The 27,352-nt window shown below is 36.8% G+C and overlaps 1 protein-coding gene across 3 annotated transcripts in view; it reads right to left on the bottom strand.

Annotated features, from left to right (window-relative positions):
• ANKRD28 (ankyrin repeat domain 28) overlaps positions 1–27,352 on the bottom strand; it is a 107,544-nt gene that overhangs the window by 53,926 nt on the left and 26,266 nt on the right. For 2 of the 3 annotated variants that reach the window (XM_057377425.1, XM_057377424.1), the window contains exon 2: positions 9,770–9,853. In XM_057377425.1, coding sequence (XP_057233408.1) covers positions 9,770–9,853 — 84 coding nt within the window. Of the gene's footprint in view, positions 1–9,769; positions 9,854–10,940; positions 12,461–27,352 lie in introns of those variants that run through there. The other variant, XM_057377423.1, reaches the window with a different exon arrangement.

Below are 27,352 nucleotides of genomic sequence, written 5' to 3'. Positions count from 1 at the left end.
ACTTCAGTAAGCTCTAACTATTCAAGACCTTGCCTCTAGATTGTTTTGTAAAAGCAGCAGGAAATGCAGAACTTCAAATACACTTTGAAGGTCACAATCTYAAGCAATAATCACTAAAAGTAAAAYGGCAAATTAGACATGATCTACAAAATCATTATCACTATGAATTATACTTGAGATTCAAACAAAAAACTCCTGAAACTTTAAAAACTCTTCAAACTTTTAAATCTGAAGTAATTATTCATGGCTYTCTACACCAATGAGAATTTTTCAATGTTAAAGAAGTAACAGTGACTGAAACAAAAGCTGTCTGTCAAATTCCCAATTACTGCAAAAGAATATTCAGTGTTTGGCCAATACAGTAAAACACTGCCGTGCAGAAATCCAGGCATGTTTGCCCAGTTTAGCAAACAGTAAATCCATATTAGCATAGTACTGGGTGAACTTACTAGGCCTGATGAGAAGGAGGGTATGTTAGCCTGAGTAGCACACCACACTCATATTAATTCATACTAAAGTCTCTAGAGAATACTTCTCATTTCCTGTTCAAGGCAGCACTATGCCAACGCTCTTCTCAATTCTACCCTTGCAATGGTAACTTTTTACTGCCCATAAGTTCGCTGYACTAAGTAGCAATTTGCTGATGTTGGTCAGATTATTCTATAACTCGGCTGAAGGTTTGCTTGTTTGCATCATTGTAATAAGAGTGGTAACTCAATACATCTGAAAATCTCATCTGCAGAAGCTAAATACAGTGTTACTGACACAAAGCAAGGAATTATTCCTCTTTGCACTGGCAAGTTTCTCTCATTAATCATTTCAATTCTGAAGAAAAAYGCCTAATTATACATATTTGTATTTAAAACATCTTGAATCTATTTCCACACCAGAAGAGGAACTCAATGMCATTTGGACACTTTATATTGAGGCTGAAAAACATGATTCACTCTAAACCACTACAAAGGAAGTAAGATATCTGATTAATCATTACAGATGACATGCCTGAAAAACATTCCACACTAATTAACAGGGAACTCAGCTTTAAAGTTAAGTTACAGTAAATAACTTCTATAAGAAGAAGTTAAATATTCTTTGAGTGGTGGACACTATTTAAAATATATATCTGGTAGCAAGTTTCCACTACACCTAGAAGAATTAGTCTTCAAAGTTCTCAATTTCTGGAATCAGTCAGGCTTCATAGTAATGGGTCAAACAGCCTAATATCCAATCCTTTACAAGTAGAAGGAGCTTTTGTATAGAAAAAGCTTCCCCACATTTCCTGCAGCAAAGTTTCTTCTTATCTCTTCAGATACAGAACATGAATATTCATGTATTTAAGAAGGTACTTAATTCTTTATCAAAATAAGTCCTGGACATTCCCATACGGTAGTGCYGCACTCCATTTCCTCCTTTAAAAACACCTCACTAAAACTTGATCAGGGTTAGTGACAAAGTGTTTCACAAGCTCTGTTTCTTGTTAATACAAAGACACACACATTGGCCTGTGCTATTCACAAAATGCCTTTCTAGAAAACAATTAGACTCTTACATACAAGTTTCTTCAGCTCTACATTAAAAGCTGATGCATGGATACAAGCTCTGGGCACGCACAACCCGCTCCTGTCTGCTCAAGATCACAAACACTCCTCACAAAACCAGAATTCTTCACAGAATCTTCTTGCCATTTTTCAGATGCAAAGAAATTTCAATTAACCGAACACATTATAAAGGAGGAGGCTCATATGACTCATCATTTCATCAGGCTGGTCACACAGGAAATGGGGGTTCCTGTTTGTGGCAGATACATTTAGAAAGTTTAGTTACACAGACTATATAAAAGCAGAAGGCAATACACTACCCTGAGCTGCACATTGGACAAAAATCCAAGGAAAGGTTTAAGGAGAAAGAAACACCTTGCTCCCATTCAAAAGCTGWATTCTATTAGAAGTATGTGGGCAAACAAATAGAGGTGATAAGAACGACCATAAATCTCTGAGATTATATACTATGTTTTTCTCACATGTACATTCAAAAAAGACATATTCTTCACACAAAATGACCACATACCAAATGAAAGTCATTAACAATTTGAAGTGCCTCTGTCTAATTACAAAAGCTCTCAATTCTTATTAAAGATCTATTCTGAGTAAGAGATAGGTATAATTATTGTTATTTACATGGGTAATAAAAGTTACTCTATTAGAAGCTAGCAGTGGAAAGGTCTGAAGGTACACACAGCTTGTTTTGTGATTTATGTCCATCCTGGGTTCACCTGTTCTTTGTGAAGTCTCACAACCCCTCACTTATCCAATGTAAGATTTCTTGGCCTCTGCTCCAGCACCTGAAGCTGGGTTCCAGGCAGAGGCTGCCAGGCAGCAGCTGCTGCTCTCAACTTCTCAGCAGTGTATTTTACTGCAGGAATTCTCTTTATTAGTGTTTTTTTTGTTTTTTTCATACAGGAATGTTTTATTTCCTCTGCAACCTCCTGCAGTTATTACAAAGGACTGTTCTCACTGTTGTTAACATTAGATAAGCGACCATTAAAATATATATATGTAAGCTCACATTTTATATATAACTTGTATGCATTTATATACTGGCATATGCATGTATCTATGTATTCTTTCAATATACACTTATTTGAAGGAAGACTCATGGGGAATCACTGCTTAAAAATCCAAGGGATGAAACTGAGCCCTAAGTTATAACRTGTCCTATGTTCTCATCATATTAAAAAGTCTTTCAAATTCACAAATACCTGTAATTTTATCCCTCAAATCTACTACACTCTACACTGAAGATAAAAACATACTACAAATAATGTTCATCCAAGCAGAAACCTTTCTAGTGAGAAAGAAAGGGCTTCAAGGTTGAACAGAATTTTAAATAGATAAATACGGGAAATTAGCAAGCAGGTTAAAAACAATTTTTCCTCTAGATTAGATCATTAAAATATGAAGATATAAATATTAAGAATCACACYAGCTATAACAAGCATATTACAAAGATGGGAAACTAAATTTGTCCTTATTCTAACTATTTCTGAGGGGAAAATAAGTGTTCTCAATATAGTAGAAAGCATGCAAATATTTCTATGCACTTTATTAATACCTCAAAAGTTGCTATTTTCCACTAAATACTTCTTTGCTATGATTAGAGACTCAAGATATTACAACATGTTTGGAAATAAGGTCTTAAATTTAAGTTTCATTTTAATAGCACTCCTCCAAAATACTACTGTAGCTAGACTTTCTCAGTCTACTAGTTCAAATTACAATAACTACAGTATCTCTTTATTWAAAGCTTGCCAGCATTTGAAAATTAGCAAAAGACAGTTAAAAAACAGTGGCTGATACTTTCAGAAAAAAAGAATGTATGACAGATTGAAACTCTTTAGCAATGGTAATAACTAAGAAATGGAAAGTGCATAAGCTGACCTATTAAGACAGAAACAAAAAAAAAAAAAATCATGCTCTTCAGAATATTTCACAATTTTCTGGGCATCTTTTTAATTCTTCTTTCACATCCAAATGAGCAAACCAGACGTTATGTSTGTCCTGCCAGGGAATACAGTAAGATGCCGCTTCACAGTAAAAAATACTTTAATGCAAGTTTTTTTGCAAACTCCAGTTGCMAATGAAAAAATCCTCCATATCAAGTCTGATTTGCCTGCAGGAACCTTACAAAATAGTTACCAACACGGGGTGTGAGGCATGTCTGGGACAAACAGACTGGTTAGCAAACCCATAATCTCACYTCTTCAGAAACATAACTTCAAGAGTTAAAAACTTTTCACAACCCTGCTTAGCCTTCGTTACATCACACTAGTTGTTAACCACTATTTACTCTCACCAGTTTAGGTACAAAAACCAGAGGRTAGCTTTGCTGTGATTGCCAGAAGCTTTATTTAGTACCAAGAGGTGTTACAGATGAAATGGCCTGGAAAATTATTTCCTTGCTAACATACTGAGAGTGGACCAAATCACAAGCCACTATGAATAACCCCTTTTTCTGATCAATAGTCWCAGTATTCCTGAAGAGCAAAGGAGAACCATTTGGACATGCTTGCCTTCCCATTGCTTTTATCTGGTCCAGCATCTCTGCAAAACTGTCAAAGTTTTCTACCCTATTCTCTAAACTATTKCCACTCCCTGTTAAAAACAGCATCTCTGAGTCTTACCCTCACCAAAAGCGCAGAAAAATGGTACTGTACATCAATCACCACGATTTGAAAAGCATCACCAATTAACCTGCTTTGAGAACTTCTTCCAGTTGCCCCAACCAGCAAATTCTCACACTAACAGTGACTCTAAGTTACAAGGCACTGCTAACAACAGGCATAGCTCAAACACTTTATGCATATCCATTAATGCAGAAAAGTTTTTAGAAGCACAGGCAAGTCAAACTAAAGTGAATTTACATTTGTAGTACGCATGTATACTTTTTCTAAAAAACAAATCTACAACAAAATCCACATCAGTAACTGGCAAAATAATTTTCTACAGAAAGATTGTGAACACAAAGCTAAGGAAATACCTAGCAATTATATTTACCTCATTACAAATTAAGGCTTCCCATTCATTTGTTTTCAAGCAAGACCATGATATTTACCTGCGTAACGTTCTTCACACTGAAAAATATTTCAATGTAATTGCTGAATTAGAAAGAATTTCGCACAGAACACCATATATAAAAATTCTTTTAATGTATTAAATAGGCACTGGATCCATTTGTGTGATCAGAACATCAAACTAAACTAATTCTTGTAGAATGTTCCATGCTGCAGCCAAKTAATTCAGGCTTTCCTGCTCTACACTGCACTCTCAAGTACGCAGAAAAACACCTGTTACTCCAGTAGTTCAAACAAGAAGTTAAAGATGAAAGCCAACTGACCATACATCCATTACCTATTTTTTTCTATTTAATCTCTTTTTGGACTTTGCTGACCAATACTATCATCACAAAGAATCTTTCTTATCTTTTAAACTGTACTTAAATTTTCATTATTCATTCTTMAATCACTAATATATTTGAGACACTTAATAATCTAATTCTCCTGGTACCCAGACCCGATGCTGCATAAAAAATCCTACATTTGTCAGTAAACTAACAAGCCAGTTTTCTTTCTCTTTCAGTATATTCAGTGAYCAGTAGAATAAGAAAAACTAATGTTGTGTCTTACCCTAGAACAACATCCAGCAGCATTCTCCTACTACACAAAAAAACACAAAGAAGAAGCTATACAAACCCACATTTGGCAGGACAGGGAAAGGAGCCCACATCTCTACTGGAACAGTCATACCCTACTGCTCAAAATACCAGTCAGACACAAACTTAGCCCTCCTGTTTGTACCYAGCACTTTACACCCCTTGTCAATCCCACCAGCAAAACTTGGGACTTATGGGCAACATTTCATTGCTCTCTGATACAGGTGTGGGTTAGGGAGGGCAGACAAAAGATAATTTGGTTCTATGGTTTTGGTTTTTTTTCCCTTCTTCCCAAAATAGTAGCACAGGTGAACTTTTATTTTACTTTGTGGTTACTTAACACAGAAAAAAAAAATCATTAAATTGAGAGCTATGCTGGATAGCCAATAATTCAGAATAGAAATCATACAGAGAACCCTGACTGCTACAGGGTACCAATGGTTGCAATGGTACTGTATGAGGAATTTCACTTTGCATTATTACTTTTTATGTTGAAATAGAACACCAACTCACACAAAAAGTAGCTTTAGAACATTTCACCGTTTAAACCTATTTTAATCTCACAAAACACAACATACAGTAAGATCCAGRTGCTTCATGTTAAAGTCCCTTGTCACATATGTCAATATTACTATTTTAAATGGGAACAGTGAGTACTTTTGAACATTGTGAGATCTRTGTGATTTTGGGAAGCCTCCAAAGAAAAGAGCTTGTTTGGCTTTAGCATGAGAAGAGCAAGGGGCACACTKRCACCAGTTCCAGAGAGGATCAGATGTTTGTCGCCTTGGCTAAGATCAAGCGTAGTGGGGTTATAAAAAATGCATATTGAGTTACTTGAGATATCAATTTTCATTGCAAGAAATACCACCCTAATAGGTCTAGGAGGAGGAAAAATTGTTCTGATTTTGAACAATTACTTCAGTAGTCAGATTTGCAACCTTTAAATAATTTTTTACAGTGAGCTGGTATTCCCTTGAGAGAATTATATTCTTRACTAATAGCTGAGGTGAAATATTCCATTTTCATCAGCTTTTAAACTGAACATACRAGTTTTGATTACAAACAGAAATGGCAGAGTTTACAACAGTAACAGGTCCCCAAATCTTAAAAAAAAAAAGCTGATACTCATTTATAAAATGCACTGCTTAAATCATTCAGTTAGCTAAAACTAATTGCTGAAAAGTATGCAGAATTCAAACCAGCCACACTAATCTAATCAACAAGAGCAGGAAATGTTCAGGATCCCTATTAACTAACAGATATTAAATGTGYTCATTATCATGCAACATTTTCCTTTCTGTCAAGTCTCAAAAGCTCAGGATGGTACCAAGAAATAATAATAATTTTTTTTAATAAACAATCTCAGAGCACAGCAAAAGCCATGCTTGTGTCAGAAACTCTATATGGTTTGACACACGTGATGCATGTGATTTAAGCCTGGTTCATGAAACAAGCAGCTACAGTTACTCAAGCTTTCTTGGGGAAAGTGAAGAGAGAAGCAACCCCCTCCCCTCTGGGGTTTTTCCCATTAACTGGAGCCTCAAAAAAGTTCACCTTCCAAACAATTTATTTGAACCAAGTCCCATAAATCAGTTTTGTCTATAAAGAGCTGCACATTTCCAGCTTGCACAGAAGATAAGCCTTTTTGAACCCCAGTTTAAGCAGCTAGGGATACACTCAATTTGCTCTTTCTTCACAAAAGATTACAACAGCAGACAGAATACAATATATACTTTCTCAATCTAAACTGGGCCTGTGACTCAAGAGGCTGGTGTGGCATGAACAGAGAACAATCTTCTTCCTGAAAAAAGCCCRTTTGCTATTTGTACGTCATCTCACACAGCAACTCATGCTATGAAAGACCACCTATTTCAGAATGTCTCYAAGTATTACACTAAGGCAGAAGCCATCATCTGTTTTAGGAATAATGCTCTAATACAGCCTAAACTCAAAGCAGTATGTAGATATTACCATAACATCAGTTTCCACAGCCTAGCTTTGGAGAGCAAAATAYACAGATTCAATTCACTTTATAAAGAGCATTAAACCAATTGTGATTAATGTCAATGATGACATATCACAAAAGTAAGAAGGTAAATGAAGCTGGATATAACAGAAGGAAAAAAAACCCCATGTTTCATCACAAAAAACTTTCCTAGATGAATATCAATGTCACAACAAAGATGTACAACAGCTATGTCTTCAGTTCACTTTTGGGCAAAACTAATTCATGGAATGCTGCTGGGTCTCCAGTTACAGAGTCCAGCCCATGCACAGGGGAAGGGAGGATGGAAGGAATCTCAACTATTAAGAATACAAACTGCAAAATAATTAGTTGCTCTTGAGAGGGGGAAATKACTCTGAAGAGGCATTGGAGGGAATGACTCTGGAATTCAAATAACTTACTGAAACACTTGGATAGCGAAATGGAAAAAATGCAGTGKATATACTGGTATAATACAATCTAAAACTGTCAAAACACTTTATCCCAATCCTTCTGGGTTTTATGAATATAAATAACTACCTATTTTTCTTCACTTTTCCCCTCCTTCTGTCCATTGTAACACATTCGTAACACATAACTCAAGGAGCAACTCTAGATCTAGACTTATGTATAGATATGTTACCTCCAGCCAAGGAAATCTTCAACAAAAAACCCAAGGAAACAAACAAAATGCATACAGACAGACACACAAAAAAAATGCACAAGGCAGTCTATTTCATTTCCACCACATAATGGGAGAACTTACGTGTTCATTTAGTCCCAAGAGGATTTAAGGGATATGAATCTAATATCAAATACTGTAGTAGGACTAGGACTGCCATATAAGAAACAGTGATCACGTGTGATAAGCACCTCCCTTTGCTGAAGAAGGTGTTTGGGAAAAAATGGCATCTTTGCCCTGCATGGCCTCTAACCACACCTTGTTACAAGGCTAAGATGTGCACATGTTCTATTCAAGGGAGCTATACGTACAGAAACAAGTAAAAAAAAAAAACAAATTAAGACATAAAATGTAAAAACCTCCAGATTTCGACTAGTCTAACTACAATAAAAGTACCTTGCAATCTGAAGTAATTCTCTTCAAAGACAGCAAAAAATCATGAGCTTTCCTATTCAAGCACATCGGTTGACTTCTTCCTATCTTCCTGTTTATTTGCAACTCTTTGACAAAACTTGAGGAAGAACAAAATCCAATACCAAACCACAACCACATATATACTGAAATATAGCAAAGGCTTTGGTAATTCATAASCAAAAAAAGGGAGAAAGATAGTAAACCTAACTTTGTTCACAAGCTCTACAGCTATGAATGCTAAACCCGATTTTAACACATGGATGAATACAAAGTAACAATACAATCTAATAATCTTTAAAAATAAAAGTGGCAATGAGACCAGAGCATACAGATGCAGGCATTGGAAGGATAGAAAGCTAATCCTCTCATAACCAAACAGAATGTTAAATCTTTTGGTATAATTCATCATATAATCCTGCTTTAGGAAATATGAGCTACTGAAAGAGGAAAAGTAGTCCAGGCCTTATCAAACAAAGCTTCACATTTGGCAGAAAGTTTGTTTATATAGGGTCCTACTCAAGCTCTTCAAGACAACAGGAGGGCTTCCTTACACTGGGACTTTTCAGCTGGCATTTCTCAGCTGTAAATTCTGCAGAATGCTTTTAAATGTCAAAAGAGACACACCAAACTAAATATTTGCTTTTGGTTTACATCTCCCCAGAAGAAAGTGTAAACAATTATCATGGTCTTAAATGGGCCCCTAGGTAGCAACTAGATCTTAGCCTTTGCCTTTTAGCATCACACTTGCTCTGATGCATTTGGAGGAGAAATGGATATGTACATTCCTGTAGCATGAGCTCTAAATGGTTTGTGTCAGTCTGCTGTAATAATCAAAGCAATTTCTAATCCATGTAAGGAGTTTATGCTATATTACCTTTCATAGTGTCAAACAGGCATATTAGAATTTTAATAGAAATACAGTAACTGCATGCTGTTCAAATCTGGAATTTCACCCAATGGAACAAACTTAGTACCATTTCAGTATAATTTTTATGACTGCAGTGCCTCAGTTTGCAGCAACACAAAAATATAAACCCACTTTCTCAATTCTTACTAATATAATCATTAGGCCTCCCTTTTAAAAATCTCCTATTAAATGTACTACTGAAACCACAGACCATATTCTTGTAAATGTGTAATGTATACTACATGTTATATTTAATTTAAAAAGAATCTAAGTCTACACAGCATCACACTCTAGCTTCTYGTAAATTAGTTTGATGCAACTGTATAAACAAACTTCACAGTTACCAAGCACTGTAGAACTAACATCCACATAAAATTAGGTCTTTACTACTCACACAAATCTGCAAAGCTACACTCCTTGATTCCCAGCATTAAGTGTATGTATAGGCTTTACTTAGTCTAGTATATAAAAGGTACAGCTTAAGAATTATCACAGTTTTAAAGAGATGAGTACAGCAGAAAGATATAACAAGCAAAATTAAAATAGATTCAAAGCTAATTATGTTTGATTTTACCTGAAAATTAACATCTTCTTTCTTAAATATTAGTGCTCGAACTTCATCAGGATCTCCATTAAATATAGCTTGAACCAATGGTGGCTGAAATAAACAAAAAACACATCTTAAAATAAAATCCCATTTTAGGTTTTAGTGATACATACATATGATAATACGTAACACAAACACAAGGTAATGACAAAAAAAAGACCATTCCAGGCAGTAAAATAAAGAAACCAGCATCAGTATTTAGAATCAAAGAATTTCCAAGTTTTAAAAACCTCAAACACACAGACATACTCTAAGTCAATAAAAAATACATATGAAAGGAAAAAAACAGAGCTGAGAAGACAAGCTTGTAATAACTGAAAAGAGAATGCCTTATAATAAAATTAGGGTTGTCATTACATGCTGCAAATTCTATACRGTATAAGCAAACAATCCCCTTTTACATTAGCAAGTGACTCAAGTTACTGGAAGTCTTTCACCTGTCTAGATAGAGTGGGAAATCAAAGTGCATTAGATAAGTATGGTAACAAATTCACACTCACACACATCTATTACTAAATATAGCAGGATTTCTTAGTAAGTAAGRAAAGCTGCTGTGGTATGCCAGCAAGATTTAAGTCAGTCACTTGACAAAATAAAATAATTTACAGCAACAAAAGCACAGTCCACATCACTTCCAGAAAGTGCTAACTTTAACCTAAYAGTTATAGTAAGATTGTGACTTATGTTAATTTTTATTTTAGTTTAAAATTGCTCTTGCTTGATATAACTATCAGTTCTCAAAATAAACACAGCATATTATTATAACACAATGATCACATCAGCTTCTAAAGTGGTACTGCATAAATGTACCACTGAAGAGTGAAAAGTGGAGCAGGGAAAACCCATTTACTTCAAATACACTTCCCCACACCTTCTAAAACCCCACTGCTCTTATACAAGAATCAAGACCTATTCTTGCTGCACCATAAAAAAAGGTTACATGAAAAAGAATGGACCTTTGCAAGGGTAAATTCTGCCACTAAGTTTCAGCTTTTCCATCTTTACTACATTACATTAGGTTTTATTATCTTGTCTTGTTTCAACATTGTACATCTTCATTCTAATCTTAGGAATATAGCTACTGGTATTTGAAACAGCATTATAAGCAGGAAATATGCCAACAAACAACATGCCTTACCAGCACATTTCCAGACGGCAATGGACGTAAGGATACATTTTCCTGAGGTAAATTGGAAATAAAAGTAGGAGAATCATCTTCCTCCTCCTCCAAAACAACAATACAGACTCGACTCATTCGATCCGTTTGAGGAAGCAAAAGCAAACAAAAAAATGCCAGCAATGGTATTTTTGGAAGCAGACCGCAGGTATCACAATAGGGACCATAGAGGAAATATCTTCACCTGTTCCACATGCCCTCACAAACTTGTGAGTGCTACTGTTGGTGTGTTAGCATTTAGAAAGTAACATTCCAATCGCCCCTCACACTTCATTATTCAGACTTACACATCCCAAGATGTTCAACACACTGCTGAAAAAAAAGTTGCTCTTTATAAAATAAAAAGTCCCTAASCATCGAAACCACAATAACAAAACTGTGGGACAGCTGATAAAAATATCCCAAGATCCAGTTCCATTCGAACAGCACTCACTGTCRCACCCAGCTGTCCTTTCACGAGCAAATTTGTCTTTGTTACTGTCACAACTTCCACAGCGTCCTTCTACCCCCACAGTGAAATCATTGTTGCAGAAGACACGACTCTGTCCTGCAGAGGACAGAACAAGGAACAATTGCCCCGAGAGAGACGGCCGCAGCTATTCCCACTGCAAGGTCAGTTTAAATCACCCCTCACAGGCTTTCTGGTGCCTGAAAATAAACGCGCYTCCCGATCATCCTGCCATTCTACAGCTTCCTTTCTCAATGTCAGAAACAGTCCAGACAGAAAAAYGCATCTCGGCTCCAGCAGTTATTCAGGACCTGCTCAGAAGAAAAGAATTCTTTCCCATGCAAGAAAATAGCTGCAACGTGCAGCACGGCTGCAACACATTTACATGCGATGAGTCAGAGCACAGGGACAATGAACTCCTTGAATAATATTGCCGGCTGAATSCAGCCTCCCCAAACGACAGCAACGCAGCCGGTGTTACTCCGTCAGGGACACGAGCAATGCRGAGCGTTCATTTTTCCTTCACCAGGCAGTAGCTGCGGCTTCTCCATCAGGGAATAGGTGCAGTAATACTGTCGAGGAGGAATGCTTCAGCAAAACAAGCTAGCTACTGCACACAAAAGCTCAAATTACTGCCTTAGACGACTTCTGTAAAAGCAGTTCATCACTCAAGTGYTTCTTTTGATCACCATGTGAATGCAGTCCCCATGATAGTCCTCATTCAGATTGAGGGGGAGGAAAAAAATGAAAAAAAAGTCAGACTCTGTACATCTTCTCTGAGCCAACTTCTTTATCCGAACATCTGTCACTGCGCCAACCTGATTCTCCTCTTCAKTTAGAGCTTCTGCTTATCAGTTTTTTTTTCCTTGACAAATTAAATTATACAAWCAGCAAATAGCCTTGTAAAGCTCAAAAAGTAGCTGGGCTGTCCGAGTCGGCAGGAGCAGCGCACAAACCACTGCCACGGCAGCGCTCCCCCTGAGCGGCAGCCTGGCGAGCAGCGACTGCAGCCTGGCAGGGTGAAATGCCTAGTAATGCTCACATGTCACACTTAGCAGAGAACCCAGCCACCGCTCCCAGGGTAACTTCCTCTGGCACAAAAAAAAAAAAAAAAAAAAAAAAAAAAAGCGCCTTTTTCTTGTTTTGGGGGCAGTCTTTGCAGTCTGCGCCAGCTCGGTGACTAAGGCAGCTGAAAACGTAAAAATTCTATAACTGAAGAAAGAGCGACTGTCTAATATTTTCCACTAAAAGCCGCAAAGAAATGTGGTGTACTGGCTCTGCTGACGAACTACACTTTAGGCAGTAAACAATTCCAGCACGTTAACTATTTTCATATGGCACTGGTCAGAGCAGCAAAACAGTCCTTGCTTAACTCACTGAAGACAACAAATGCCCCACATAAATCCTCTGAAAATTAAATGAAAACTAAAATCTTAAAGCAATAGGATGACCATTAAAAAGCCAGCTATTAATGACCAAACCCATGGGGTTTTTTTTTGCAATTAGTACTGACAAACACAATCTCAGCTTGAAAAACTTTACATCAAGTATAATTTAAATACAATATTATTAAAATATACCACAACAATGAAGTATAATATAAAGCCCTACAACTTGCTGAATAAATACTTCAGCTTGAATCTGCCTAAATGGTGCTGGCTCGTGGGAGTATTATGTAAATGGCTTCTGTCAAAAGTTGCTGGATAAGCTTCAGTGTTAGAGGAACAGAGGGAGGGTTTTTGCTCCTGCTGTGCAGCATGAAGGCAATTCTGATGTCCTTCAGTGGCTGCTAAGAGCAGAATTTCTCAATGGTGAGCAAATTTATAGCTCTTCAATAAAGTATTGCACTCGGCTTTCACATAGGAATCCAGGCAGAGAGAAAGCCAGTTTAAATGGTGTGTAAATGGTCTGGACATAAATAGACATACTGAATTCCCACCTTTGGGGGCCACAGGCAGGAAAAGCTCAGATGAACTCTTTTGCAAAAATGTCTACAATAGCTTCATTGCAACATGATAAATTGCTTTAACACCTCCCTCTGTCCCTGACACTTCATGCAGGTGAAAGCTTTTCTAAGTGCAAAAGAGTAYCTTGGCCAAGGGCTCCTTGACCTCAAGAGCCCTGGCCCGGCAGAATACAGCACCAGTTTCTGATTCGCCATGAAATTACAGATTAAAACTTCTCAAGACTAACAAATATCTTTATAAATATATTCGGTCCATTACATAGAGTCTAGTTGTTTTGAAATATCATACTTTCAGACTTAATTACAAAAAAACCAATGATTTGTAAACCACACTGCTTTGTTCTAGCATTTCAGCTATTTATTAAAAAGCAACAACACAGATTCACATGAATACATATGACAACTCGTGCTSTTCTTGGCCACAGCAGAGCCAGTTTTAATTAAACCATGGACATCCTCAAAGCTACTGCAACACCCTACTGTCTGCTATGGAACACAGCAACCCCAACATAAAAACCAGCTTTTCTATTTGTGAAAAATGCCCTAAGGAACAGACACTGTAGCTTATTTGCATAACTAAACATACATTAAAAATATATAAAAATCATATTTTATGTGTAAAAGCAAAATACTGACAAAATTCATACTCAAGTTTCATATGATACACACTTGCTAGATAATGGTTTTCAAGCTAAGCCCATATGTTCAGTGTAAATGAACACTTTTGGAGACTCAGTACMTTTTATACAGTAAGCAAATGCCAAGGGTTCCATATGCTTTCTTAGGAATTACCAAATGGACACATTGCTAGATAGAAATAATGCCTAATTTAATTCAAATTATCTGATCACAGTCCATTTTTTACCTTTGGAATTAATGCTCCAAAGTTGGCTAGAAATTCAATAGTTACCTTAAAAAAGTACGTGTCTTCACACTCAGTTAACTGTGAAAATTAACTTTGAAATCTACTCTGATAATTATTCCAGAGATCTTGGCTCTAATTATAATACAATTAATATAAACTATTTCCAAAAGCAAGTTAATGTATTATATCTTGCCTAGCATTGTACATTTTGGAATAGTGACATTACTGCAGAGAGTTAAAAGCCACTACGTCACATTTTGCATTAGAAAGAGAACCAACACAACTGAGTCAATATTATAYTGATTTCGATAGCAATCTAAACCATGTAAGTAAGCAAAAACACCCTACTCATGATAGGACTGCTTGTGTGCAATTGCTTCCATAACCAAAGGAAAATCCAGTTCTAGATATTGAAKTTTTGCTCACAATTAACTGGTATTTCTCCTTCCTATCCCCTTCAACCTAAACTTGTCCCTTCCCCTCAATGCAAACACCATCTCTAATCCCCTCGTCTTTCAACTTCAAAAAACCATCCAAAGTATCTTCTGGTGTGCAAAATGCAGCTTCTAATGTTACCTAACAGGTGTTCTAAACACCGAAAGCTGTTCACAATTGTACTGTGGGGAGCTAAACTAAGGTTTTAATTTATCAGCAGCTTATCTAGACTAACAACTTTCTGTGCAGGAGAAGAGTTAATAGTAACAGAAAATGAAAGCAGAGTAAAATCAAGATGATTTATCTAAGTTTCTGTTCCTCAAACTAATTTAAGAATCATAACTGATCTTTGCAAAGGTATGAAGAACATTGCATATCAAACAGTTTATATTCATCAAACTTAAAATAACTGAAGACAGCAGGTCATCATCATCCATCTTTTCTAAATGTCATGTATTTCCAATAAGAAAGCTTATGAAATGAGCAGTAGAAAAGCAGACTCAACAATGGCCTAATTAAAAAAAGAATGCTCTGTGTACAAGGGCTTCATGTGGTGAAGTGAGTGGTGATCCGATACCCTCCATAAGATCTGTTAGCAAAGTAAGATCTCCATATTTGACTATCARTCTTAAGGAGTGCAATGATGATATGCATTTTTGCAAAAATAAAAGCTTTTGTGTTGACATGATAGCTGTAAGAAAAAAAAAAAAGGGCATTGATATTGAACTATACTTGTCTTTAAGTAACTCAAGTTCCAAGAGTCATTCATGGGTGCACATAAAGAGAGTATATTACAAGAATGYAACCTGCAGGTTAAAACACAGATGTCAGCCATCTATACCAAACAGAAAAAACATGAACTCTGAAGCAGTTAAAAATAGCAACCTTTTCTATAGATCTGCCCTCTTCTCTGGGAACAAATGAGCAGAAGACTGTAGCAGTAGTGCTGATGACATCGAAAATCTCACCAAAGGACATTCAATATCAAAGAATCTACCCAAATAAGTATTTCTCTCTTGCCAACTGCATTTACCAAGTTTTTTTTCTGGGCTGAGGCTAATTCAACTGATTTCATTTAATATTTTGTATAATTAATATTATCTAGGAAAGCAAATTGTTTGGTGAGGTCCCAATAAAAATAAAAAAAAWTTGAACTACATAAGTCATATATCAACTCTGCAAGGCAAATATTGTGGATTTCTTCAGAAGACAAAGATTGCTTATAATAGCTACAGCTCTAAGTAAATAGGCATGTCTCAGTGTAAGCTGATTTTATCACATACAGACAGAGATGAGTGTTCAGCATCACCACAAATATAAGTTACAATACTTCTAGAATACTTCTCATGAGTCACTCATCTGAACTCCTCTGCTGTTTCCTTCCCACTCCTGAGGGAATGAGGTGGAGTCAGGAAAGAGAACAGTCTAAAGCAAGAAATTACTACCTTTCTTCCCAGTTTTGTTCTGCTTATTTCAGAGCATCTCCATCTGCAGAATAGTTTTAACCCCTGGACTCCACATCTCTGCTTCTAAGGACAAGCAAAATAGCTCTGCTTGCACCTCAGGATACCATAGGCCATTCCTACTTTTTCTCATGSAAATGCACAGCCTCTGTTAATCTAGAGAACTATTTCACCTAGTCATATATKATCTTTGAAGACTTTGCAATTAATAAAATCCAGTATCTGAATAGCCATTTCAGCAAAAACTGAGACACAAATACAGAGAAGAAAAATAATCCAGCATTCATTCTAACTTTTCTCAATTGGAGCATAAGAAAAATTAGTAATAAAAAATGTCAGTGATTCAGACAGAAACTTCATTTCTATACTTAAAGAAACTGTGACATTTTAAAAATATTTCAGAAATATCATCTGATCAAAGAGCAATAAAGCACTGTAAAAATGCTAAAAGTCTACTAGGCAATTTTCTGTTTAAGACTTCTCGCACATTTTGCATGTCTGAACAATACACCTGCAGACAAACTTTTGGCTGAAGGACCATACAGCCACCATAGTACAAGATAAATAAATACCTTAAAAATTACCACTGATGTCCAAAATATGGAGTCTAGCAATCCAACTGTGCACAGACCAAAACCCAGAAAAGCAAATSCAAGTCCCATTTCTCTTTAAAGAATGTGAAAATATGAGGGTCCTGCATCTTCCAACACTGTTTTCTAGCTGAGGTATCACCCAGCACACTTCCCTTTCAGGCCAGATTTAAATTCAGTGGCAGAAGAAGGTATTTTGTGCACTTTCAGTGTACAACCCTGTAGTCAAAGTACATAAAAGAAGTCCTCCAGTCTGTCTGACTTCACAGTCTCAAGATACTTTCTACAAAGTGTGTWGCTCAGATTTATCAGCTGCATCCAACAGCAGCCATCTCCCTGTCTTTTGAGAAACAGAAGGCAGCTATTACACCCAACAACTTTTCTAAGTAACAACCATATTGTCAGTCATATTATGGTATTGTCAGTTTTGTAAAATTGACGAGAAGTCAAAACAACTCATGTTTCAGGGAAAAGAAAGCACAAAAAGATGCACCTATCCACATATATTGTTATGAATAGTTAAAGTAAGTTTGCATCCGTGAAGACAAAGATGTTAAACTACTTTGGATACTGTGGTGTGTATTGGATTTTGGACAGAAGACAGGTTGTTTTTAAAGAAATTTTTCTTTTTGGGAGAATGTCAATGACAGAAGATGACTTCTGTTGGAAAATGGAGAAGAAATTATCTTAAAACATCAATTCAGTCAAAGAGAGAACCAGGCAAAACACTTCAGCATTTGTTAAACCCACACAAACACAAAATTATTAGCTGCACACTTGAGACTTTTTGCAAGCATGACAGCTTTTAAAGATGTTTTCACAATACAAAAAGTAAGATGCACAGGTTTGATATAAGTATTTCCACCTATTGGCAGAGCAAGGCAGAAAAGACACTGACAGGAGCAATTCTTCTGGCCTCCTTAGCTCCTTCCAGCTCAGACCATGTCCACAGCCAATTTTAGTTTTTGGCACTGAAAAATGCATCAATTACAATAATAACCACAGTGTCCTTCCAGGAATAATTACTGAGGGCAGCAATTTCAGCTGTGCACACCAGCTCTAAAAGCAGAGTTGACRAAAACAAAACAAAAATCAAAGGCTCAGTCTCAGCAGTCCCTGTTTGCTCTTTCTCATGTCAACCATCCTCTCCCAGCACACCCAGTTGCTGTTCTGGTTGCTGGGAGGTGAGGCCGGACAGGAACGCCAACAAGAGCAGAGCAAAAATAACGACCCAGACACACTGGAAGACCAACCCCCTGTCACAGCTGGCACTGACAGCCTGATGCTTCAGGAGATGATGCTATTACATTTTCCCAAGGAGAAGAAACAGGTAGCTTGGCTGGAGCAAATGAACAACTGCAGAATTCCTAATAATAGTTTCCTATCATCTATCACCTTGCTTTGAAAGTTTTATACCAATAGTGTACACACTCCTATAAATTAACTAAAACATGATCTTAATAAATTACATTAGGGCAGCTGGTAAAACAACTAAGAGAATTCTCTTTGGGCCTGTGAGCGCACGCACACACTGAGAAGAATTAGTACATCTCCTTTGATCTGCTTTTCTACTGATCTGTAGTAACGCTCTGAAGATGAACAGAGGAAGTGCTGATTTTACATATTTCCTCTTTGAAAATTTCTTCCTGCAATACTGTTCCCGCAGAGAAAAAAAAGAATCAAACTCATTATTAATTACAAAAAATCCTAGCCCACATCACAGAAGGTCAACGTAACATTGCCTTAGTTTTCACCAAACAGGCTTCCCTCTTCAGTAGGAATTAAAGGGTTTGTGAATAGTGCWTAGTCCGGGATTCAAGGACAGAACTATAACACACAAGCCTCTCAGAGAGTGCATCCCTGAATATCAGAAATTCCTTGGGGTTTTCTAATGTATGGCACAGAAAGCTTCTTCTGTCTCTGATGCACTGAAACTAATTCTCTGTTCGTATCCCAAGGAAAAGAAGCAATTCTCACCTGGAAGCTGCTTACAAAAAAAACCCTGAGTGTGATCTTTCATTGTTACATGGGAAAAGAACAAATCCCAACTTCCCTGGATTTGTATGTTTTTCTGGTTTGTTTTATAACAAACTGCTGTTTCTCCAGTAGATGATTAAGAACACAATACATATGGTCTGTAGGGCCAGTCAGCTTCCCCACAGAGGCTCATTTAGCTGGATGGGCTATAGACCAATAACCTTTATCCTTACTTTACTCTTTTTTCTACCCTTGGTTCTTTATTTTGAAGGCTGGAAACCTCCTTAAAGGAAAGAAACACAATGCAACACACCCAGATTCAGCACTGGACAGTGCTGGTGTTGAGATTGAAAATGAGAACGTTCTTGCTGGAGCCAAGAAACCTCGCTGGAGCATCAAGTTTATAATTTCCTTATTAAAACTCTCCTGGGCTGCCATGCTGCTGAGCTTCTGAAGAAAAAAATGGCAGTCAGGTAGATTTCTAGAAATGAGAGTTGCTCTGCTGTCCACAGTGAGTGACCAGTGATTGAATCCCAATCTCCATTCTAATTGATGACATMCAAAAGCTGTCACTGCAGCATGTTTGATGAGCTTGGAATGACAGACAAATTAGTTAGCCCTTTCCAGGTCAGATCAATGTTATCCTCCCAACACCATTCCTTAACACAGATGTACCCATTCTTTTCCTTTTCCCACTCTCTTTCCCCTGTAAAATTCATTAGGTAACTGAGTTTTTTCAGCATCATTTCAGTCAACACTGGTGTATGCTTCGTTTTTGATGCTCCAAGCTATATAGAAAGAACATGGAAACCTGAATTTGGCAAGGAGCATATGAAACTTGAGAGGAGATGTGGGTTCATAAAAACATCTTCATTTTTGCAGGTAAGAACAGTAGCAGACAGCCATATAAAAATGTAACATACATTCTAGTGCTCTACAWGACATTCTACACACTTGTAAAGTGATTCTCATAACTGAATTTTTATCCTATACCACTTAACATGTTTTAGGCAGAAAAGTCAAGTCAGTTATGCCAGTCAGAAGAGGACTTCCAAAGTTTTATGTCACCAGCCACATCAATCCCTGTGGGTAAGTTGCCATCGTTACAAAATGTTTGTTTTTATAAATTTGTCTGAAGTTCCTATGGAATTCCCACATGACCAAAAACAGCAATGGTTGGGAGTGCTCCACCAACATTTAGGAACTTGAGTCAGACACACATACGATTTCTGCTCAGACTATTATCTGGGAAACACTGAAAAAATGATTCATACCATTTTGAGCCATGGAAGGGAGGAAACAAACATCATATTCAACTATTTAAATCCTTYACTGATGACTCACATCAGTTTAGAACATTTCCAGAACCAGTTGCTTTTCTCAAGTAACAAACAGTAGTTGCCTATTCAAAAAATAAACAAGGCTGACAGACCCGCTTTCAACACAACCATTCAATTATCAAAGAATTAATAAAAAGGGAAGAGCTGGAAATTTTTTTTGTCCCCCTCCCAAAGCACAAAACCCAAGTTCAGTGGATCTATCTGTTAGTCAAGGTCAGAAAGCTCACTAACTCACAACTGCTAATTATGCTTATTTAAGTTTGATTTTAGCTGTATTTGCAAAAATCAGCTCAAAAATCTGCTGCGGTGAACAGTCCATTACCTGTCTCATTTCAGCAGTATTAGCAGGGTTTTATCTTAGGACATGTTTTACTTGGACTCACAGCTGTGTTATTTCAGCAGCAAATACTAACAAAATGTAAATCTAGTCACAGGAGCAAGAWGATATAAGCAATTAAGAGTGAGAAGTAATGAACACCCTGTGAAAAACTAAGAACCAGAGCACAGCAATGCATCCAAAGAACTGTTACACAGCACTCACTGGCTTCCAGYGGTTAAATGACCATAAGGGGAAATAACACAGGTTGGACTGAGGAACAAAGATAAAACCTAAGTAGGAGCAACTATACAGTAGAGGCTGCTTTACCTCTACTAGAAGGGCATCAGGAAGAGAACATGTATGAATGTGACCATCTTAGGGAAGGAAAGTTTACTCAGCTTTAAATGCATGTCTGCTATTCACTCAGTCTGATAAGTAAAAGAACTAAAATGCATTATCTAAAGGMAACTATTTAGAATGACAGAGTGATAGCAGCATTTATTTTCTAAGAGGACCACACAATTTCTGCTATTCAAAACAAAGCTCTGATTTTGCCAAGAAGAAATGTTGTACAAAGTCTACTCCTTCAAAACATCTATTCTATATTTTTGTCATTACTGCAACTCTTCTTGTAGAAAGTTGAGGGAGTCAGTGATACTGATGCGAGGAGGCTGAAATATTTCATAGCTCCAAAAGAAAACAGAAAAACTGTGGCTTTTWAAAGTTTCCATTCAGATTTTCCTACTCATTACTCATGTGTTGGTACAATCTGCCTACAACCCAGTGTCCCCCTCCCTGTTCCACCCAGGGATGAGTGTTGTTGCAGGGAAAGAGGAGAGGAAAAGAGGCACACTTTAGTGGTGAGGGCTTTTTTCCCTGAATAGAGTTTGGGGGGGAAAGGTCCCGAATACATTAATTTTTGTTAGAAGATGTAAAAGTATTCTTTTAAAGAATTTTGAAATGAGTTCACTCTTGTAGAAGAGTTATAAGAATTGAAAAAAAAAACAACTTTAAAATAAATATTTAACTATTATAATACTGAATGTGCATATAACATTGCTACTAGTGCAATACTTTTAATTCTGTTTCACATAGATATGAATAGATTGTGACCACGGAAGCCACAGTTTGGCTGGCTTGCTCACATGTGAAATATCTGTTTCCATACATACCAGGAACTCAAAATACTATATGTAAGTGAGCAAAATAAATCCCAGTTGCTATGGATACCACTTTTTTTCCCCTCTCTTTAGTATGTAAACAGTCAGTGTCACTGTCCACAAATTATTTTGTTTCTCTTTAAAACAGTATGTGTCAATAGCTGGCTCAAGCATCAGGATTTGCTGCTTGGGAAAGCTAAACTTCCTAGTAGTTTTTAGRAACCCCTTACACCTCCCTCATGTCCAAGCAAAAGCTCCTTTCTGGCAAYTGGAAACACTCTAGAAAACAGTTGGATAAAATCCACATATTCACACACACACTACAGCCACTACTATGGGACGAGAGAGAGGTCATCTAAAACTTCTGCAGCTGCCAAAATAGATGTGGCTTTTCCCAAACTGAGCAAGGAGAAACACAGCTGCAGACAAGAATCTTCCCTGCCTGCTTCAAACCTTCCAGGGAGTCCTCCTCCCTGCAATGCCCACCAGGGAAGCAGCTTTCAGGAGGGCTCTTACACACCCCTACAGGATAAGAGCAYGTACACAACCTTTGGTGCTTAGTTACTCTTCCTATCAATTTTTTAATTCTGTATTTAGAAGATTAAAAAGTACTTTGCTTAAAAAGTCTATTACCAAATGATATTTCATAGAATGTAACAGAGTATTACTTCAGAATGCTAATTAAATTTTTACCAGCCTAGAAATCTTTTTGTTGCTTGTAGCTTATTTGATTTCTTTTTTTTTTTTTAATGTGACATTTGCAAAAGTGTATGAGCTTGATTTTAACTGCTGGTCAGCAGACAGACTCTTCACTCCTCCCTTCCCCACATGATCCTTGCACATTCACTCACATCCCTTTCCTGAGCCAGCACAGGCTGGCCCCTATTTACTTTTTTTTTGCTGGTCAATTGTGTGAGCCAGTTCGCCATGGGCCTGCAGATGACATGGAGCAGTGGGAGCGTTCAAACTGCTCAGAGCACCAGACAGTGATGAGATGGCTTTGCAAACCCACACCCATCAACCRAGCTACATGATACCACTATGTATCAGAACTACTCCATTGCTTGTATTTTCCTTAAAATATCTCAAAACAGCTTTCATGACATCTAAACTTTTCCAAACTTGGACACTACTACAACCAAGTATATCACTCCTTAAATTCTTACCAATTACAAAAAAACATAGTTATGCACAGAATTTAAATTTGTCCTCCCATAATTCAATACGTAAATTGCTCCTAGTAAGTTTCCTAAAAAAATAAAAAATTGCAACATAGAAATTTCACATCGTGTTAATCAAACTGTCCCTACAGTACTAACAGTATTTATAAAGCATATGGCTTTATAAAGAACATACTTGACAATTTTAGGGGCCAGGCATCAAAAAAAGCAGACAAAACCAATTACGTATCCAGAATCCACACACAAGCAACTTATGTATTAAATATAAGCACAATAAAGTAGTTACAACTTTTACAGAATGATCCATACATGATTTAAAATTTGTGAGTTTGGGTTTTTTTGTATTTWTTTTTTTYAAWCAGGATTATTTTGGGCTTTTTTTCTTCCAAAATCRTCCCAACACTGACTTCAATCAGTGATTTATTCAATTAAGACGACATCTAGAGGAGAACTTGCAAAGTAAATTTTGGCATGCCTAAGAGCCAACAAATTGCATTATAAAGGAGTATTATAATACAGAATCAGAAAGATAGTATCAAAACACAACACATAATACACAATACACGAGCTGCATATAACTTATCCAAAATATGAAGAAAATTAACTTCTATACACCCTTACCTCTCAAACTCCATTAGTATTAGGTATCTTAGAACCTACAAATAACCAAACCCTACTCAGCAAAAAGTGGGGATAAAAAGGGAAAATTTTTGGCCAAGTTTTGTGGCAAAAATGAGGCCACAGGACATCTCGTATGCTATTGTTTTCTATTACTTCTGGCAAGACAACATTTATTTTATAAAAGCATTATGAAAAACAAAAACCAGGTTTCTATAAAATATAGGCATGTTAGGCACACTTCAACATTTGGTAACAAAAAGTCAGTAACATGGTTAGGAATAGTCCTATTTATTTATATCTTACATACCAAACTGTRAAGTGTCTTCCCCAGAAAACACCTCATCCAACCAGTATGAACTCATGAACTGTTTTGCAAACTAAACCAGAATCTAGAAATATATCAATAAACTTGTTTAAAAAATACCACACAATTATGAAAATATAACCTTTAAGTCATGCAGATCTAAGTTTTTTGAGTCTTGACTCAGCTATTGTAACCCTCTCCCCTGGAAGTTATTTCAGGCCATAGAAAATAAAGGCAACCAACTATTTTTTCAGAAGGAAGAGTAGATCTCCCAAGTTTCTTCTTGGATATACACTGACACCTCATGGCCATTCAAAAAATATTTAAGGTCTACTCTTCTTTTAGTTCTGTTTCTCTCTTTTTTTAAAAACCCCATTTTTTTAAATGAAATGTTGTCCTCTTTAGAAATGTAGAGGACATTATTTGAGCTATTGCTCACTTTTGCTTAATAAGAAACTAGTTTTTGATGAGCAATGAGGGATCCTGCCCCTCACAAACACTGAATTATGGAAGACAGGACAAAGACCTCTTCTCTCCAGCCTCAGACCCTCCAAACCGCAGAGAAACAACCACAGCCACTGTAACTCTTCACAGAGAGACTAGGAAGATAAATAGGACTACTGCCATATAAAGAATGAGACTGCAAATTATCCTACCCAAATGACAGAAATAGCCTCTGGATAAATTTCTGGCGCTACGCAAAAAWTCCTTTTACTCATTGGAGTACGTGAAAACTTCCATAGTTACACACATGATTACCTAAGAACACGAACAAAATTCACTATTTCTAGTTCAATTTACAGAAAAGCAATAAGAAGCTTTATCTAGCAAAGTTGCACCATAGAAAACAAATGCAAAAGGTGGGGCTCTCACCCAGASTACTGGAGGTACTCATTCTGGAGTAGAAGTTTGTTACTTTTCACTCTTTCCAACAGGCTAACATGTATGAAAAAAGCCCCCAACCCTCTGCCATTTTTCTCTCTTGACTGAGGCAGGAAAACAAAAACCCTAACACCATGCACCAAGGAAAAACTCTGTGGCATATCTATATAAATAGCCAAGTCGTCACACATGACGTATCTCAAGACTGATTAACTGACAAACTATTCCTTGCTAACTAAAATTATAAAGTCTTCAACTGTGAAAAACAAAGAATAATATAGGTGTAATAGGCCTGTAATGTTATTTGCTAGGGGTATTACCAAATCTTTTAAAATACTATAGAGCTTACTGAATTAACATTATCCAAGAAATATTAATATCCATGGGAAAAAAAACTCATTCTTTTGAAATATTTACCTAAATATGCAAGACAAAGCCATTTAGAAGATATTGTTAGTCCTTAGAAATGAAAACTAACTACATTTTATCATTTCTTTAGAAACACTAATTCAAATTTRTTGACCTTCTAAGAAAAAACACTTGAATTCTGTTCTCTAAAGTATTTATAACATTAATAAACACAATATTAATATTTKGGCAAAATCTGTAAAACTTTCCATTTTATAAAAATAAAATTATTAAAAATGAATGTAAAAATAAGCCTTTACTCRGTCTCTTTTCCCAGCCTAATGAAAGAGGAAAAGATTGTCAAGCATTTACTCTTCACTTGAAACAAGCTTTGTTTTACATTGGAAGCGGAATTCCTGTAGCATTAAGACCTAATCAAGAAGGACAAAAAGATTCTCTTTCCACACCAGAGAAACATCCAATCAACTTCTTGTCCCACAGAACTCCTGGTTTTAAGAGATGGAACAAGCAAACTGCCAGTCAGCATATTTTTACAACACATTCCCTCCCACCCCTGCCAAAAAGCAGCAGCTGATAAATTCCATTCATCATGGAAGGARGATTATTTTTCCGCCATTACTATTACCATCTGATCAACAGCAAGGGAAATATCACACCTAGTTAGTCACATTTACAAAAGATTAAAAAAAGGTCTTCTTGAAGTGCACACTGGCTAAAGAATCAAAGGTAACACACTTGAAAATAAAACTTATTCTGCTCCACATTATTTGTATTAAAGAGCTACCACAACATCTGCACAAATGCTAGACCACACATACTAACTGCCACAGGCATCCAGCTTTTAAACTCAGCCAAAATTCAGACACAGGTTTTCTATATCAGGTGTCAGAATCAGTAAAAAAAAAATTAAAAAGAGAAAGGAAAAAATTAAAAAAACCAAACCAACAATGAACCTCCCCCCACGCAGTATTACTAGGATTAGGAGAACAATAAATTTTATCTTCATCTTGTTCACCTTGTTTAGTCTACACTTAAGAGTAATTGAAATTATAGCACCCTAAGTTATAGCAACACAGTATTTTGTAGGTGGTACCTGAAATTTTGAAAGGTCAAAGAAGGAAACATACACCATTCTGGTACCCATTACACACAAATAATGGGTATGTTAAAGTCTCTTATCTTTACATGACCCATGTGTTTGGATAGCTCGTAGYTGTCTGGTAACCCAGTTTTCTGAATAATTTACCCCAAAAGAACAATTCCTAGGCATAAACCAATTCCTTAACATGTAAAAAGTTGACTAGCATGCTCCACCCAAAAAACAATCAYCCTTTTTTCAGCAAGTACATTTTGGAAATACTGTAGCTAACATTGTATTTCCAGTATTTCTACATAAGGAAGTATCACTTTTGTGTTGGCACAAGAACAAAACAAAGTTTATCAGCTACTGTGGTTTTCAGTTTCTTAACTAAAGCTCTGTAAAGCATCATCCTCACAGCCACTTCAATGCGAAGAAAGGTGTGAGGAGGAGAGGGGGAAACCAACACTTCTCTCCAGGACATATGTCAGGACACATTCCTCTAATGTATGATTAGCATTAAAGTTGCTCTAGTTTGATTCCATGACAGGCCAGTCAAGAAAACAACCACCAGACACACAAAACTGTAAAAGACCAGATGAGGGGACAGATTTGGAACCTGATCTTCACACAGGCCCCAACTTATGGAAGATATCCACACCACAAAKCTGCTTGGCCTCCAGATTTCTAGCATTTGATGTTAAGGAACTAAGAGAAGATGCAGCTCTTCAAAACTGTAAAAATACAACTGGTACCAGCAGTACAAAACAGAACCCACATTAATACTGTTATTATTATTATTATTAACATTACCTGAAGACGTTTAACAGGATGATTAAGGAGGTATAAAATCCATTTGATCTTGAGTTCAAGATCTTAGGGCAGCCAGGAGAGTGCACAGCAAGGTCACTACCTTGGACATGAGGGCAGACTCTGGGCTCTTCAAGGAACCCCTTGGTAGAGTGCCATTGGATGGAGCCCTAGAGGGAAGAAGGGCCCAAGAGAGCTGCAAACCTCAGCATGTTCCTTGCTAATGGATGTCTACTTTTAATCTAATTGCAGTCCTGTCTCAGTAAACTGAAGCATCGCTGGGTTTTGGGGTTTTTCCTGGTTCTACTTTTTTTGTGTGGCTTTTTTTTTGTTGGTTGGTTGGGTTTTTAAGGTTTTTGGGGTTTTCCAAGTATCAACAAAATTGTTCTATTCCAATGAAATTGTAAATATAATTCACCTTGAAACCCTGGAAAGAGATAATCATCCTAACTATATGGTAACTATCCCAAATCRAACAACTCCATGCAAATCATAGCAACTATGAAATATTCAGACAAAACAAAAGGAGCATTGTGGAACCATCTGAACTCCCTATTAGTTTCAA

Source organism: Malurus melanocephalus, unplaced genomic scaffold, assembly GCF_030028575.1.
Source record: "Malurus melanocephalus ecotype Western Australia unplaced genomic scaffold, MMel_1.1 scaffold_315, whole genome shotgun sequence".
NCBI lineage: Eukaryota > Metazoa > Chordata > Aves > Passeriformes > Maluridae > Malurus > Malurus melanocephalus.
This window is presented reverse-complemented; position numbering and strand designations above follow the sequence as displayed.